The sequence below is a fragment of the Vigna unguiculata genome, chromosome 6 (genome assembly GCF_004118075.2).
Source record: "Vigna unguiculata cultivar IT97K-499-35 chromosome 6, ASM411807v1, whole genome shotgun sequence".
NCBI lineage: Eukaryota > Viridiplantae > Streptophyta > Magnoliopsida > Fabales > Fabaceae > Vigna > Vigna unguiculata.
The window spans coordinates 25359257-25374849 of record NC_040284.1 but is presented as its reverse complement, the minus strand read 5'-3'; the positions used below and the strand labels follow the sequence as shown (position 1 = coordinate 25374849).

The 15593-nt window shown below is 31.7% G+C and overlaps 2 protein-coding genes across 3 annotated transcripts; one reads left to right on the top strand and one right to left on the bottom strand.

The window, feature by feature from the left end:
- Positions 1 to 1531: 1531 nt before the first annotated feature.
- On the bottom strand, positions 1532 to 2236 carry LOC114188825 (calcium-binding protein KIC-like). The gene has a single exon (XM_028077473.1). It carries the CDS (start codon positions 2016 to 2018, stop codon positions 1629 to 1631), a length of 390 nt encoding a protein of 129 aa, XP_027933274.1. The 5' UTR covers positions 2019 to 2236; the 3' UTR covers positions 1532 to 1628.
- Positions 2237 to 7693: 5457 nt separating this feature from the next.
- Positions 7694 to 14449, top strand: LOC114187899 (bifunctional fucokinase/fucose pyrophosphorylase). 2 transcript variants are annotated; one of them, XM_028076305.1, is made up of 7 exons: positions 7694 to 8342; positions 8611 to 8975; positions 10038 to 10164; positions 10249 to 11262; positions 11786 to 12519; positions 12882 to 13280; positions 13973 to 14449. In XM_028076305.1, exons 1-6 carry the CDS (start codon positions 7781 to 7783, stop codon positions 13272 to 13274), a joined length of 3195 nt encoding a protein of 1064 aa, XP_027932106.1. In that variant the 5' UTR covers positions 7694 to 7780; the 3' UTR covers positions 13275 to 13280; positions 13973 to 14449. The 2 variants fall into 2 exon arrangements, with proteins under 2 accessions (XP_027932106.1, XP_027932105.1); XM_028076304.1 differs by lacking the exon at positions 13973 to 14449 and having other exon boundaries at positions 12882 to 13396.
- The last annotated feature ends 1144 nt before the right edge of the window (positions 14450 to 15593 follow it).

Sequence of the window (15593 nt, the reverse complement as noted above, 5' to 3'; positions counted from 1 at the left end):
GTGTGATTGTTGTTGAAGGATCATGAAGATGTTGGCTTTTATATGTTTGATTCAATTACAGAGTAACTCTGTTCCTATACGTACAAATCTGTTGCTGGATTTGTTCATTTAATACCAATTAATACTTTATCGCTGTTTCACTTGCCTTTTGTTACTACTGAATTCACTGATCCTGCTGTTTGAATGAAAAAATATGCTTGGGAATGACATTCACAATCTCAGATCTCAAATTTGGATTTAAACCCATTAATTGCCTCTACAACTTTCTTCCTTATTCATTGCCTCTACAGCTTTACACGTGCATGTCCATCCCCCTCACATATGTTGTATCTGTTCGATTCTTTTAATTCCCAAGAGGTATGATTTCCTGATTTGGGTGATGTACTCTTGGCTGGGAACAACTCGTTGATTTCTGTCATCATTTATAGAGTCTCCAATGCTAGTTCTGCTGTAGGTTCTGCTTTTGTATATCATGAGGATGAGGATGAGCAGGATGTTGAAGATGTAATTCGTGCACTTGACAATTTTCGGTTTCAATACTAAAAACAAAGATTTCTGCAGAGTGAGCTAGGTCTGATAGCATTTTCCTTATAATGTTTTGGGTTGGGTATATTCATCTTTATTATCGGGGTTGTAAGTGTAAGTAATGCACTATTTGAGTTTAATCAGAAGGCTCCATTTGTTGTATATTGACAGGGAAAACATGCTGCTATCAAGATGGCTCAAGGATAAACCAAAGGTCCACCAGAACCTGTATACGAGATTAATTTTTAACCAATTAGTACCAGGATCCGTGATGTAGAAATACTCTTTGAACATCATGGGAAGGATCTTAATGTTATAATTCGTTGGAACTTTGCATTTAGTTTCAAACAAGACGTCACTAGAACTATTTAGTGCACAAATATGAGGTCAAAGATGTGATTTTAATATCTTTTGATAATTCCGTGGTTTGTTATACTACTCAGTACATATATAATACACCTAGTTTCATTCTACGTGCAGTAATAAGATACTGGTGGACTGAGTGATATCTGTTGAGTATATGAGGGATGATGTTGAAAAGGGTGATCATCCTACAAGAGGGCTTTATGGGAGATCAGCCTGTCCAAGTTATTAAGGAGCCAAGTCTTGACAATGGTGTTCAACGTAGCTCTTTGTTTGATAGGTAAAAAAATGGACCCCATGCTCTTTGGTATTGCTATCATCATTATAGTAATTTTTAAATCTTATATGAAATTGACATTTTAATTTGTTGGAGATTCATATTGTGTAGATATTTATGAGATCTAATTTAAGAGTTTACATCATCACTCAAACAATACCTGATCTATTAGAAATTAAGACTCCTTGGTTTATATTTGAGATGTGAAAATATTATTCATTTGATTGACTGCAGGTTTGGGACCAGACTCAATTATTTCTGATGAAAGATGAAACTATCGAATGCTTTTAACAGTGTTACCAGTGATTTAGAAGTGCAAAAGAAATATGTAATTTTCTTTATCTCTTGTAACAAACTAACATCTGGTTGAACAAACCAAGTGCGCATTCATTTCATTATAGTTAAATTCTCTTTAAATGAGTTTATTTAACTTGCATGATACACCCATCACACACAAATTAACTTACGATTGATTGCAGAATTTGGTGAGGTCTTGTTGAAGTGCCTTGTGAAGCCAAGCCTCGGCTTCTTCCATGATCCCAGGGCTAAGCCTGAGCATAAGGATGCAAAACTCAGTCTCATTGAGCTTCCCATCCCCATCAAGATCGCCTTGTCCAACCATGGCCTCTGCTTCCTCTTTGCTCATCCCATCCATACCCAATAGAGCTGAATTCCTCATCAGACTCTCACCACTGATCAAACCCGTTTCTGGGTCGGCCAGAAGCTTGAAACCTCCACACAACTCAGACACAAAGGTCTCCACACCCAGCTTCTCTGCCATCACTGGCAACATGTCCTCGAACACTTCTTCCACCATGCTCTCTTTCTCTCTCGCGGATCGGTTGCTTTCCATTATTTTTGGAGGAGAACGGAATCTTTGTTTCTTTTAATCGTGAAACGTGGTAACGAGGGTGGAGGAAGAAAATGACTTTTGGAAGACTTGTTCTTTATAGTGATGTTAATATTTTCCCCATCGACTAGAGTTTCCAAATCTGACGTCTTCGGCCAAGAAAATTTGTATTCGTAGAATATTGTGCGTCCAAGGTGAGAACACCATGAGTATGACGACAAATATAAATTAATTATCTTGCAAAGAGATAAAAATGGAACAATACTATGAAAAAAATATCACGAGTTAGCAATGTTTTTTGGAGTTTAGTATCATTCTCATTTTGTTAGAAAATATTAAGATACAATCTCTTATTTTAAAAGCTAAAGTAAAGAAATGTTTTTGTAAAATTAACAAATACTTTAGAATTGCTGATTAAAATAAAGTAACTAAACTAATTAATTAACCCGATTCACATAAGGAAAATTATATTATAATTCATATTTTTTGATTTTCATCTTTTACCTTCCTTCTCATATGGTTTAGTGTGGATTAATTATATTTTTTTTAAAAAAATAGTACATTAATTACTGGTCATATTAAATTCCGATAGAAAATACAAAATAGAAGTTAAAAGTTGGAAGTCAATGTATCGTTATCCTATCATGTTGAATATTGGGATGCTAAATAACTTAACATATCTTTGAGTGCGTAAGAGTTTGGGTTCCACCACGAAGCCTCACCTAGTCTTTGTGGTTCTGAGTCAATTGCACAATTTTTGTTGGCTTCTATTGTGTATCTGACTTATCTGGCACTGGGTCATCATCGTGATTTATTTGCTGCCCAACCATATTACAAACTTGTCTTTTGCCACGATGCCTCCTAAATCACCATATATTTCTTTTATCACATGTTAAATCACATAAGACTTTTAATGTTTTCTTATAAATTAGCCATTTGAGATTCTGAATCAGTCTTAAACATTGTTTAAAGATGTGACAGCATATAATTTATTATGATGAAATAAATAAAAAAAAGTCTTTTTTTTAAATATACGATTGTTTAATATTTTTATACTCTTTTGTTTATTTATAGACAGTAAAATTATTGTTTTGATCTGTGTTTCCTTTTTGTTTAAATAAAAAAGTGACATTCACGTAAAAATATATATTACTAAGTTGGTTTATTTTGGGAAATACTATGTTGGTTGTTAACTTTACCTAACGTGTTGCATCTGTATATTTATATTAAGTAACTTTTTACTTCATTTTAATATAACTGATCTATTGAAGCTTTAATATTATTAAATATAAATTATTTTTCTTAAATAAATATTTTCTAGATTAAAGAAGAAAAGTTCTAAAGAAAACTATATGTACAAGTTATGATGAAGTAAATTTCATCCGAAGAGAAAAGGTTAAATATTATAGTTATACACGGTCTTGAAAGTACTATTGTCCAATATTTCATTTTAACTATTTGTAGCTTCGCATCGCCAAAAGGAATCATTAATATATGATATAAAGAATTACTCACACGATTAAATTTTGGACATGGAGTAGAAACTTTATGATTGCTTTTATAATTATTATAATGATAATAATGAAAAATATGATGCATTTGCGTACATAATATATATTTTTGCGTAATCATTAATAAATTAAAATCGATGCAATATATTTACTCCATATTATGTCAATATTTCAATAAGAATTACGCGTTTAATTTAATATCAAAGAAAACAAGCAAAATAACAAATAATATATCATTCTCCTTATAGTTGAAATGCAAAAAGATTCACATCTATTATACCCTTCGAACTCAATTTTGTCACTTTAAAACTACAGGGCACTCTAAAATCCAACTTAAGAAACAAATAATCGCACGACCACTAACCCTATAGAAATCAAACAAAAAATACGCAACCAGTATTGAACAAAATAAGCATAACAAATATTGACCCATGAAATATTTCTCTATATTAAAATATTGTCTTTTTATTTCTCTTTTTCTTTTTAGATTTAACTTTTTTTGTCGTTATTCAAAATAACATGGAGGCTAATTTTGTGTTCAGATAAAATATTTTAGGAGGACAATTTATGCTTCTAAAAGAATATAAAATGTTTTATGATAAAATATTGTTAGGTTATCTAATTGTGAATCTAAGGTTCACATTGCATAAAGATGATAAAGTTTAAAATCATATAAAAGATGAAAATTCATAAATTCGTTGTCTTAAAGTTTTTGATTAAGGAAATTGATGATAAAATGATCCAGATTGGTTCATTTTGGTCCGACCCACACTTGGCTCATAAAAAAAACGGATCGGACAGGACTGGTCTGCCAACTAAAAACAAACCAAAAATTACAATTCGCCCCATCACAATACGGGTTAATGGGTTGGCAGGCTAGACTCCCACTTTTTTTTTTATTTATAAAATTTGTTTATATATATATATATAAATATTTAAAGCACATTTAATCGTATAAATATTTTATAAGTTTTTAATCTATGATGCATTGATACTTCAATTTGGATAGTTGTTAGATGGATGGAAAAGGAGAGAAATGTCGTATATTTAATTCCTCTTGCTAATAACTTGGAGGGAGAAATCATGATAATTTTGTAGGTTTAGAAGGGAGAGTGAAAGAGGTCGTAAATTCAACTCTTCTAAAAAACAAAAACTAACAACTAAAATTTGCTAATAAAAAAAATAATAAGTACACATGTCTAATTTATAAATCACTAATACTTTTACACGTTAAATTACTTTATTATAACTAATAATTGAAACTTAATCTTAATAATTTAAATTAGAATATTATTGCATATTTACATCTTTACAAAAAAATATAATATAAAAAATATAATATATTTAATTATTTTTAATTTAAAAAATAGAAACCATAACCCATTTTAAATAAAACAAGTCAACAACCCAAAATAGATTGATGGATTGAAAATTTCAACTTAGTATGTCCCGTTCTAACGAACTAACGGACTAACTAGTGAACCATAATCCATTTTAATAACTCTAGTTGAAGATGATAACAATTTCTCATGTGTGAATTAAACTTATATATCATTTGTATTTCATCTCCTAAATAATCTTCACCAAATATAAGAATTTTAAATTTAGCTTCACCTAATATCGATTCAACTTAATTTAACATAACTACTATTGATGATATGTTAAACAATTCAAATCAAAATCATTAAATAAAATAAAAAGCAACCAATTAAGTGAGAGGTTAAAAACTATGCACATAGTTTTGGATTATAAACTAAAAGTTTTCTTAAATTGGGTTGGGTAAAATTTGGAAATTCTTATGTAATTTTTTATATTAAACTCAATCCAACCAAATCTATTATCCAACCAGTTGGGTTGAATTAGGTGAATTAGATCCAAATTTTGAAAAGAAAAAAAAATTGTAATATTTAAGTATCAATTTAATTAAAAAATAACACACCCTTTATAAATAAGTTAAATACTAACATATTTATCTAAATCAATTCATAATATATAAAAAATAAAACATAAAATGATTTGTCATAAGAATTAATCACCTATGAATAAACTCTTGTAAAAGTGGATTAGTTTGAATTATTTGAGGTTGTAAAATATAATTTTTAAAATGTACAATTAATTTTGTTTCAAAATATTAAAAAAAAGTAAATGAAAAAATAAAATAATTAAAAAAATAAAAAAATTTAAGTTTAAGTTAATATAGCAATTGGTAATTTATAGTTTTATTTAAAATTAATAAAATCAAATTCAACCTATCGGTTATTAAAAGTTATAGTTTAAAAATAAAGTTGCAATTGATTTAGTGAAAATGTATTGTCGAAGAAAAAAATTATTCAATTAGAATTATATTTTAAATAGACACTGTTTTATTTTGTTTTTCTTTTATAATTTCTTTAATTATACCTAAATGTATTTTTTTTCTTTTATAGTTACACCTAAATATATTTTTTTTGTTTTTAAATTTAAAGAACATGATATGGGTAAAATATTATACTCATATTTTTTAATTATTATAATTTTTCTGGATAATAAAAGTGGAAAATGTAAAACTATATGCTCTAATAATTTAATTGTATTATTTCTTATGAATTATATGAAATATTGTTTTGTTCATAAAGATGAATTATTTATTTAAAGGGAATGGAAATTTAAATACTAAAGTATTTTTATAAAATTTTGTTATTAAGTTATTTATAGAAGTCTAATTAGATAGAGAAGGTAAGAGTTTTGTTAAGTGAACAAAAGAAAAAAATAAAAGGTGAATAAAGTTATTTATAGTAACAAAAATAATTTTTAAAATATTTTTGTGGTTATATTTTAGAATTGATTATTGAAATATTGAAAATGTTAGTTGTTAACATATGTAAAGAAAAAAAAAGTCAAGGATTTATTTATACCTAATTGTAAAGTAGTTTTATAATTTTTTTCATTTTAGCAAATTTTTTGGAAAAAAAATCTGTTTCGTTTTTGTTTTATAAAATATATTTTTTAATTAGAGAATTTATAAAAATATGTTTTGAGACTCATAATTTACTTTTTTTTCTTATCTTTTACAAAATAAACAAAAATTAAAAAAAGAAATAACAAAACCAGTTTAAAATTCACTTTTTCAACTATGACTTGTTTCAAATAAAAGAAAAATTAACATCTTATTCATATTTTAGGTCCCACTGAGTTAAATTTATAACTTCAAGGAAAATCATGCTATATTGATAAATAATCTCTTGGGATTGAAAAAGAAATCTGTGCTAGTATAAAAAATAAATCTATTTTGGGTCCCACAGAATCAAATTACCAACTCCAAGGAAAACCATACCATGATGGTAAATAATCCATAAAGTATGCTATTTTGAGATTAAAATAAGGCATATGTGCTAGTTCAGAAAAAAAAAAAAAAAAACTCTAAATCCTTTCCTTCCATATAATGCATGATAAAACTAAGAATAAATTGTCAAACATCATCTTTAGAGTGTAGTTTTTATGCATGTTTAATTTTTAAAATTAAACAATTTGTTTACAAATGGTGTGAGAGTAAATTTATCTTTTCTTTTTTATTAAATACTTCTTATTTCGTAATGGAAAAATTGAAAACCGGTGATATTTTCCTGTTTTATCCTAAAATGTCTTTTACTTATTATACTTTTCCATTTCGAGATGGATTTTTATATAACTGTATATTATCTGACGGAAATATTAGACATAGTGTATGTATATTCTGAAAATAAAATAAAATATTTATTAAATATTATAGTTAAAATATTATAAAAATAAAATAATGTCCTTTTAAAAAAATCTTATTTTCTATTTATATGAGATATTGGAAAAAAAGGAAGACGAGTTGCGAGTTGCGAAAGATTAGAGGGGTCATGTATCTTACCAAAAGCAAATTATATATAAGGGTAATTTAAAAAATAAAAGTTTAATCAGAAATGATGTATTATATATGAAAAAGGAAATTTTGTACAATAAATTAAGAATCCATATAGATGAAACATTTATTAATTTCATTAATAATAACTGTTTTTTAGAAAAAAATTATTTATTTCTTTTTACTGAAAGAATTACCTTCACCATTATTTTTTTCTATCAGTGGCGTTTTTTTTTTTACCATTATTTTTTTCTATCAATGGCGTTTTTTTTTTCAAAGGAAAAGAATAGAAGAAAACAACAAAAAACACTCATGGGATTCATAGATCGGTCCTGTGTTTTCTTCTTGTTCTCAGTCACTCAGAGTGGAAGGTGTTGAAGATAGTGGAAATGGAGAGGGAAAGGGGAAAGAGACGGTGGAGGGTGAAACAGAAGGAGGACTTGGTTTCCCTTCTGCGGAAATCATGGTACCATTTGAGGTTGTCAATCCGACACCCCTCTCGGGTTCCAACCTGGGATGCTATTGTCCTCACTGCCGCTAGCCCCGAACAAGCTCAATTGTACAATTGGCAACTGGAGCGGGCCAAGCGCATGGGTCGGATCTCCCCGACCACCGTCACCCTCGCCGTACCCGACCCTCTCGGCTGCCGGATCGGATCCGGCGCCGCCACTCTTAATGCCATCCATGCTCTCGCCCTCCACTACTGCGACTCACAATCACCGACAAATGGTAATGGAAGTGACGATGCAGTTTCAGTTTTGGCGAAGAAGCATGTATTGTTGCTCCATGCTGGAGGTGATTCAAAACGGGTGCCGTGGGCAAATCCTATGGGGAAAGTGTTCTTGCCTCTTCCTTATTTAGCTGCTGATGACCCTGATGGCCCCGTTCCCCTCCTCTTTGACCATATTCTTGCGATTGCTTCTTGTGCAAGACAAGCTTTTGGAAATGAAGGTTATTCATCACTTCATATACTGTACACATATGAAACAGCTCTTGTCGGGACTTATTTCGAATAGTTTTATGTACATGCTTAAATTTCAGTTTTCGTGGGTACTTTCACTTCAAATGCAGCTCTTGTCTTCATTTTATTCATTGTAATTCAAAAAGTCAAAGCACTTTTATTCAAACTGACCATAGTTTTTTGCATGTGATGTGATTAATCATGACCAAAAAGTGAGGTTCAGACTGTTAACTTACAGAATTCTTTCAATCCTCATAGGTGGAATGTTAACCATGACTGGTGATGTTCTCCCATGTTTCGATGCATCCCTCGTGACTCTTCCTATGGACACTTCCTGTATCATCACTGTTCCGATCACCCTTGATGTTGCTGCAAACCATGGAGTAATAGTTGCGGCTGAAACTGAGCATTCAACTCAAAATTATGCAGTCAGTTTAGTTGATAATCTCCTGCAGAAACCTTCAGTGGAAGAGTTAGTTAAAAGTAAGGCAATTCTCACTGATGGTAGAACACTTCTTGATACTGGAATAATAACAGTCAGAGGTAAGGCGTGGTTGGAGCTTGTTACACTGGCATCTTCCTGTCAGCAGATGATTTCAGAGCTCCTAAAGAGCAAAAAAGAGGTATACGAAGTTGTTTGTTTAGTTTTAGAGGTAGAAAAGAAAACAGTAGAAAGTAATGTGAGAGATAAGTTTATTTACTTGACAAAAATACTTAGGGATTTTTTTTGTGCTCTACAATTTTTTTTTGCATTATAATTGAACCATTTTGTTTTGTTTGTTAAGGTCGAGAATGCCATTCAATTTAACTAGAGATATAATTATGCGGGACTTAATATCTGTTGCAAAGGCTTCTTTGCAAATCTGTATATGTATGGACTAATTGCAATATTTGGGAGGATCATGGAAGTGGTATCCTCCTCACGTTTTTTTCTTACATTCTGCAACATGATACAGTAACTGAGCATTATGCTGTCCTTTTGGCTACTTCTTTTCATACACTGATTTCTATTTTCCAAAACAGATCATAATTTTGTAAATGTTATAAATGCACCAGGGATCTTTCTATTCATTCCAGCGTTAATCATATCTTTGTCTAGTTTGGTCTGAGTGCTCCTAGAAGTTTTCTTTTTTAGTCTTCGACCGCATATTCCTACAACTACAAGCTCACCCGAGATACCTATTCCTTGGGCCATTGTCTTCGTTAGATACAATTTTTTTCTAGAGTTGCGACTCAAGGATCTTAAAACTTGTTTGGTAAAATGTGAAGGTAAATTATACAAATGCATTGTTGCGAGAGATCTCTATTAATCCTTTTATGTAATAATATTGCTTTTTCTTGGAAATTCTAACTCAGGTTAGTAGGTCCTACTGCAGTTACTTTGGTTCGATACCATGCTATAATGCTAGGTTTTCTTTCGAATATAACAAATTTTACTTAGCGATTATTTATTTATTTTTCCCATTTGGATAATTTGGTTATCGAACGCTTGCATCTTTCTAGATTCGTTGCTATTAATTTGTTAATGTTTCTTCAAATGAGCATTACAATTAACATAACTAATTTATAGTGTTATTTGAATAGCATGGAAATTTGTGCAATTGTTCCTACTGAAGCACTTGGTGCTCTAATTCATTTGTAGAACAATTGAGATATTTTATCTAAGAAAACTATTTATTGTCTAGATGAGTTTATATGAAGATCTGGTTGCTGCCTGGGTACCTGCAAAGCATGAGTGGCTAAGAAAGCGTCCTTTGGGTGAAGAACTAGTCAATAAATTGGGAAACAGGAAGATGTTCAGCTGCTGTGCCTGTATGTTAAGCCTAATTGCAATGTTATCTTTATCTGTGTTTCTCCTCTTATCTATCTGCACTGAAACTCATTTTTCCATTACAGATGATTTGTTGTTCTTGCATTTTGGAACCTCAAATGAAGTTTTAGATCACCTCAGTGGTGTTGGTTCAGAATTGGTTGGTAGAAGACATCTGTGTTCTATTCCAGCAACCACTGCATCTGACATTACGGCATCTGCTATTATTCTTTCTAGTAAAATTGCACCCAGTGTGTCAATCGGAGAAGATTCTCTCATCTATGATTCATCCATTTCTGGTGAAATACATATTGGCTCCTTGTGTATAGTGGTTGGTGTCAATATACCTGTTGACAACCTTTTAAGTATTGACAATTCAATCAGGTTCATGCTTCCAGATCGTCATTGTCTTTGGGAGGTTCCATTGATTGGAAATAGGGAGCGAGTTCTAGTATATTGTGGCCTTCATGATAACCCCAAAAGTTCACTCTCTAAAGATGGTACATTTTGTGGGAAACCTTGGAAGAAAATTTTACATGATTTGGGTATTGATGAAAGTGACTTATGGGGGTCTGCAGGCCCTGATGAAAAATATTTATGGAATTCAAAAATATTCCCCATACTTCCGTATGTTCAAATGATGAAGATTGCAATGTGGTTGATGGGATTATCCAATGAAAAGAGTGAATCCATGCTTCCTTTGTGGAAACATTCTCGGCGCATCAGTTTGGAAGAATTGCACAGATCTATCGATTTTTCAACTATATGCATAGATTCTAGTAATCATCAAGCTGATCTTGCAGCGGGAATTGCAAATGCTTGCATCAGCTATGGAATGCTGGGGCGCAATTTGTCACAATTATGTGAAGAAATTCTTCAAAAAGAGGGCTCTGGAATTCAAACATGTAAGGATTTCCTAGCTATGTGCCCCATAGTTCGGGAGCAAAACTCTAATATACTTCCCAAAAGTCGGGCATATCAGGTGCAAGTTGATCTTCTTCGTGCTTGCAATGAAGAAGAGACAGCTCGTGAGTTGGAGCCCAAAGTTTGGGCTGCTGTGGCTGATGAAACTGCTTCAGCAGTAAGATATGGATTCAAAGGTACGTACGTGTTTTAATTATGTCCCAAGATGCCATACACAAAACAAGTTTGCAAATAGTTTAGTGCATATATCTTGCATTCAGTTTTTTTGGAGGGAGAATAGGGAGGAAATGTAAAATATTGTGATTATTTTTATGAAATTAATATATAAAGGTTAAGGCTACTGAATGCCCAGTTTTTATACGAAGATCGATTAATGTAGTGTTAGAAATTTAGCTTCTATGCGCAATTCATGGTGAGTAATACTAATTTCTCAGTGTTTTCTCTCTATGTATTATTGTTACCTCGCAAAATACTGGAATAGAGTATCTATAAGAATGATTAATTCTATTCAGGATCATTTGACGCCAAAAGATTGGTAACAACTTCTTTTAAGTGAGTCTTTTCACTATTTGTAATATCACACTCTCCATGACTTTATATATGTGTATGAAATTATGAATAACAAGACAGTTACTTCTTAATTCATGCAACAAAATCAGATATATGAATGACTGAAGCTGAAATCTGTCTTTTCTGCAGAACATTTATCAGAGTCTCCTGGTAGCTGTTCAGGTCAGGAATTCCAGAATAACAGTCACAATGGCAGCATTCATCAGCCTTTCCATCCTAGAAAGGTAAAAGTAGAGTTACCAGTTCGTGTAGATTTTGTTGGGGGTTGGAGTGATACTCCTCCATGGAGCATTGAACGGGCTGGATGTGTTTTGAATATGGCAATAAGCTTGGACGGTTCTTCACCAATTGGCACCATCATAGAGACAACTGAAACAGAAGGAATATTAATTACCGATGATGCAGATAACCAGCTGTTTGTTGAAGATTATACATCTATTTGTGCACCATTTGATGGAGATGATCCATTTCGGTTGGTCAAATCTGCATTACTTGTGACTGGAATTATTCATGATAACATTCTTGTAGATATGGGCTTGCACATCAAAACATGGGCCAATGTCCCCCGTGGCAGCGGATTGGGTACCTCTAGTATCTTAGCTGCTACAGTGGTGAAAGGCCTTCTCCAGGTAATTGATGGGGATGACAGCACTGAGAATGTTGCTAGACTTGTTTTGGTGTTGGAGCAACTTATGGGTACAGGAGGTGGTTGGCAGGACCAGATTGGAGGTCTGTATCCTGGGATTAAATGTACTTCAAGCTTTCCAGGAATTCCTTTGAGGCTTCAAGTTGTTCCCCTCTTGGCTTCCCCTCAGTTAATTTCCGAGCTGCAGCAACGACTTCTTGTGGTATTTACTGGTCAAGTAAGTAAACAGTTTGTTTATGTAAATATACGTTTGGTATTCTTACACAGAGATCTCTGCATCAAAGAGACTCTTTTCAGTGTTATTTGTCATCTGATATTACCTATAAGCTTGTAGTAAGTTGATCTAACGATCTTTGGGTAACCGTGTTTCTGTAGATAGCATACAGGGAATCGTTTGTATGTGGGATGTTATTTTTTTGCTTTGTTTCCTTTCTTTTACAAACAACAGCAAAGTCTTGTCTCAAAATGTTCAATTTTTTGTGAGTTTAGTAAGTTTGTAGCTAGCGCTGCACTTCATTTAATTCAATAACTTCTATAATTAACTTTGATTTCTATTGTACGTTGAACTGTGTTTTGTAGGTTCGACTTGCACGCAGGGTATTGCAGAAGGTGGTTATTAGATATCTTCGCCGTGATAATCTTCTTGTATCAAGTATCAAACGCCTTGTTGAACTGGCAAAGATTGGGAAAGAAGCTTTGATGAACTGTGACTTAGATGAACTTGGTGATATCATGCTAGAAGCTTGGAGATTGCATCAGGAACTCGACCCTTATTGCAGCAACGAGTATGTTGATAGTCTCTTTTCTTTTTCCTCTCCGTACTGCTGTGGTTACAAGCTGGTTGGAGCTGGTGGTGGGGGCTTTGCTCTGTTGCTTGCAAAGGATGTACAGTGTGCCAAGGAACTGAGGCACAGGCTAGAACAGGAAAAACATTTTGACGTCAAAATATATGATTGGCAGATATTCCTATAATACATGGTAATACTACCGATATTTTGTTAGTTTTAGACTGTTGTATTGGTTTTTTATCAAATTTATTTTTCCATTCTCTGTAGATTCTACCCTATATATTGAATCAAGGTCCATTATCTTGAGATGATTATATGTCTTAATTGATTCCATCTTACTGAATAAGATTTTTAAGCAATTAATTAGTATGTTTTATTTATAATATTAAATGTTTTACTAGTGATTTTTTGTATTTTACCTGAACTAAAAAAATACGCAAACAGACTAGATATTTGGTAGTTAAAATTTATAGAAATTATCATGGTTCATGTTAAACACAAAATCAGATTTATGAAGTTATGGCCAAGCAACAGAACGACATATGGAATAATAACACAGAAATGGGAATTTGTTCTTTCTTCTAAAGTGAGTAGATGCCTATAGAAATAGATGTACAAATTTACAAATTACTTCAATTTTAACTTTGCCTGGATCTTCAGCTAAAGAAGGAATAAATACGGAGTGACCGATAGTTCCAAGGACATGTTCTATACTGAATTTTCTCATAATAAAAAATTGAAATGTATCCTATGATTGTTTAATTGTCTGTCATCATTTCATAATGTAACGAATTTATAGTATATAAATGAATGAATACAAATTTTATGCTATATATCAGTTTTATAAAATTAAATATTTACTGTCTATTAACTTTTACACAGGTGAGGTGCCTTTGGATATGGATATGGTCTCTCTCCTGTCTCTCATCCCTCTGCATCCTTCTCTCAAATTACGAAGGAATCGTAAAAGTAAGAGCTGTGACTTCAGATTATAACAGTGAAAATCCTGGAAAATCATACTTGACATAAATAACCACTAATAGACATACCGATTGAGCCTCCTTAATGATTCTGCTGCACACTAAAGAGTGAGAGAGAACGTGATAATCATTTTTCATCTTTGCCTATTATTCATCATTTCTTTGCAAAAGCAGTGACGTGAAGAAGAAGGGTGATAAAAATGGTGAAAAGGGAGGCAGGGGTATCACTTGCTCATGTGGCAAAGAATCCAAAGTCTGCAGAAACTTCTTCGCTTTTTCTTCTCTGCCATGTGACCCAACATGAAAAATTCGATACTTTATTGGAATACTGATACATCAATCAAACTGCATAAAATATAATCAGTAGTACATTTCAAAATGGTAATTGCATAAAAAAACATAGACATAATTTTAATTATTGATGTAAATTATTTATGCATAAAATTTATATAAAAAAATTATAAATCTGGTTAAAATATAAATTTAAACACATATTAAGTATTAACATAGTACTTATTATCGATTTCAATACATACAGACATAATAAAATAATAAAATTCTTATCTTGCGTAAAAGCTATACATAAATTATATTAAAACTCCTTATAATTTTTATGAAATTCGCGTAATACTTCTCAATCTATTTTTAAGAAGCTCGTCTTATTTCTCAGTGCTATTCCAGTGTGTTGTTTCCTCAAAATAAGTTGTTTCCACTAATGCAGTATATTCATCCAGCATTGCTTTGGTTTCAACCCCACCAAAAAAGAGATAATCATCCTCTGTCTGTCTCCGGCTAAGGATTTAAGCAATAAAAAAGTGTTCATATAGTAAGCTAGGGTTGTCTGGACCACAAACTACACAAGAATCTCTCTTCCTACTTTTGATAAATGTTTTTCCACACACTTTCTTTAAAGAAGTTCTACACAGCCTCCTTCTTCCTCCCAATTTCGTGCCCAAACATTTTTACACTCCCAAGATAAGGTTAATGGCTTACTTAGTTTACAAGTTAATTTTAGCATCATGTAAAATCTTCGTATTTGCCATCTTGATTACTTATGAAGCCTTTTTATATTTCTTCTTGCAAGGTCGAAATATACTTAGAATGATTCTGCGAGAAATATTTTTAAACTTCTCCTTCAATCTGAAACATACTCTTTCTAACACCATTATGGTTTAGTATGATTTTGAGATGTATCAAGTAAAGATGTTTTCAAAGTACAAGTGCAGAGAGTACTCAAAAACATTCCAACCCTGAGTCAGATATTTGCGTCACAACAGTAAATTCTAGAATGAATACATATTAATTACTTCATGGACATTGTTATCTATAGTAGTTTCATAAACTTTTTTACCTAATTGAGTCTAATTCCCCTAAGTAGTTACCCTTGTTAAACAGTTTAGGATTTTGTTAATCTATGTTATATCTTAGTTTTCATGTCAATCAATAATTTTCTTGTAAGTCATATTTAATCCCCATCCAAACATTCAATCAAGATTAGGATTTTGTTAATCCATGTTATATCT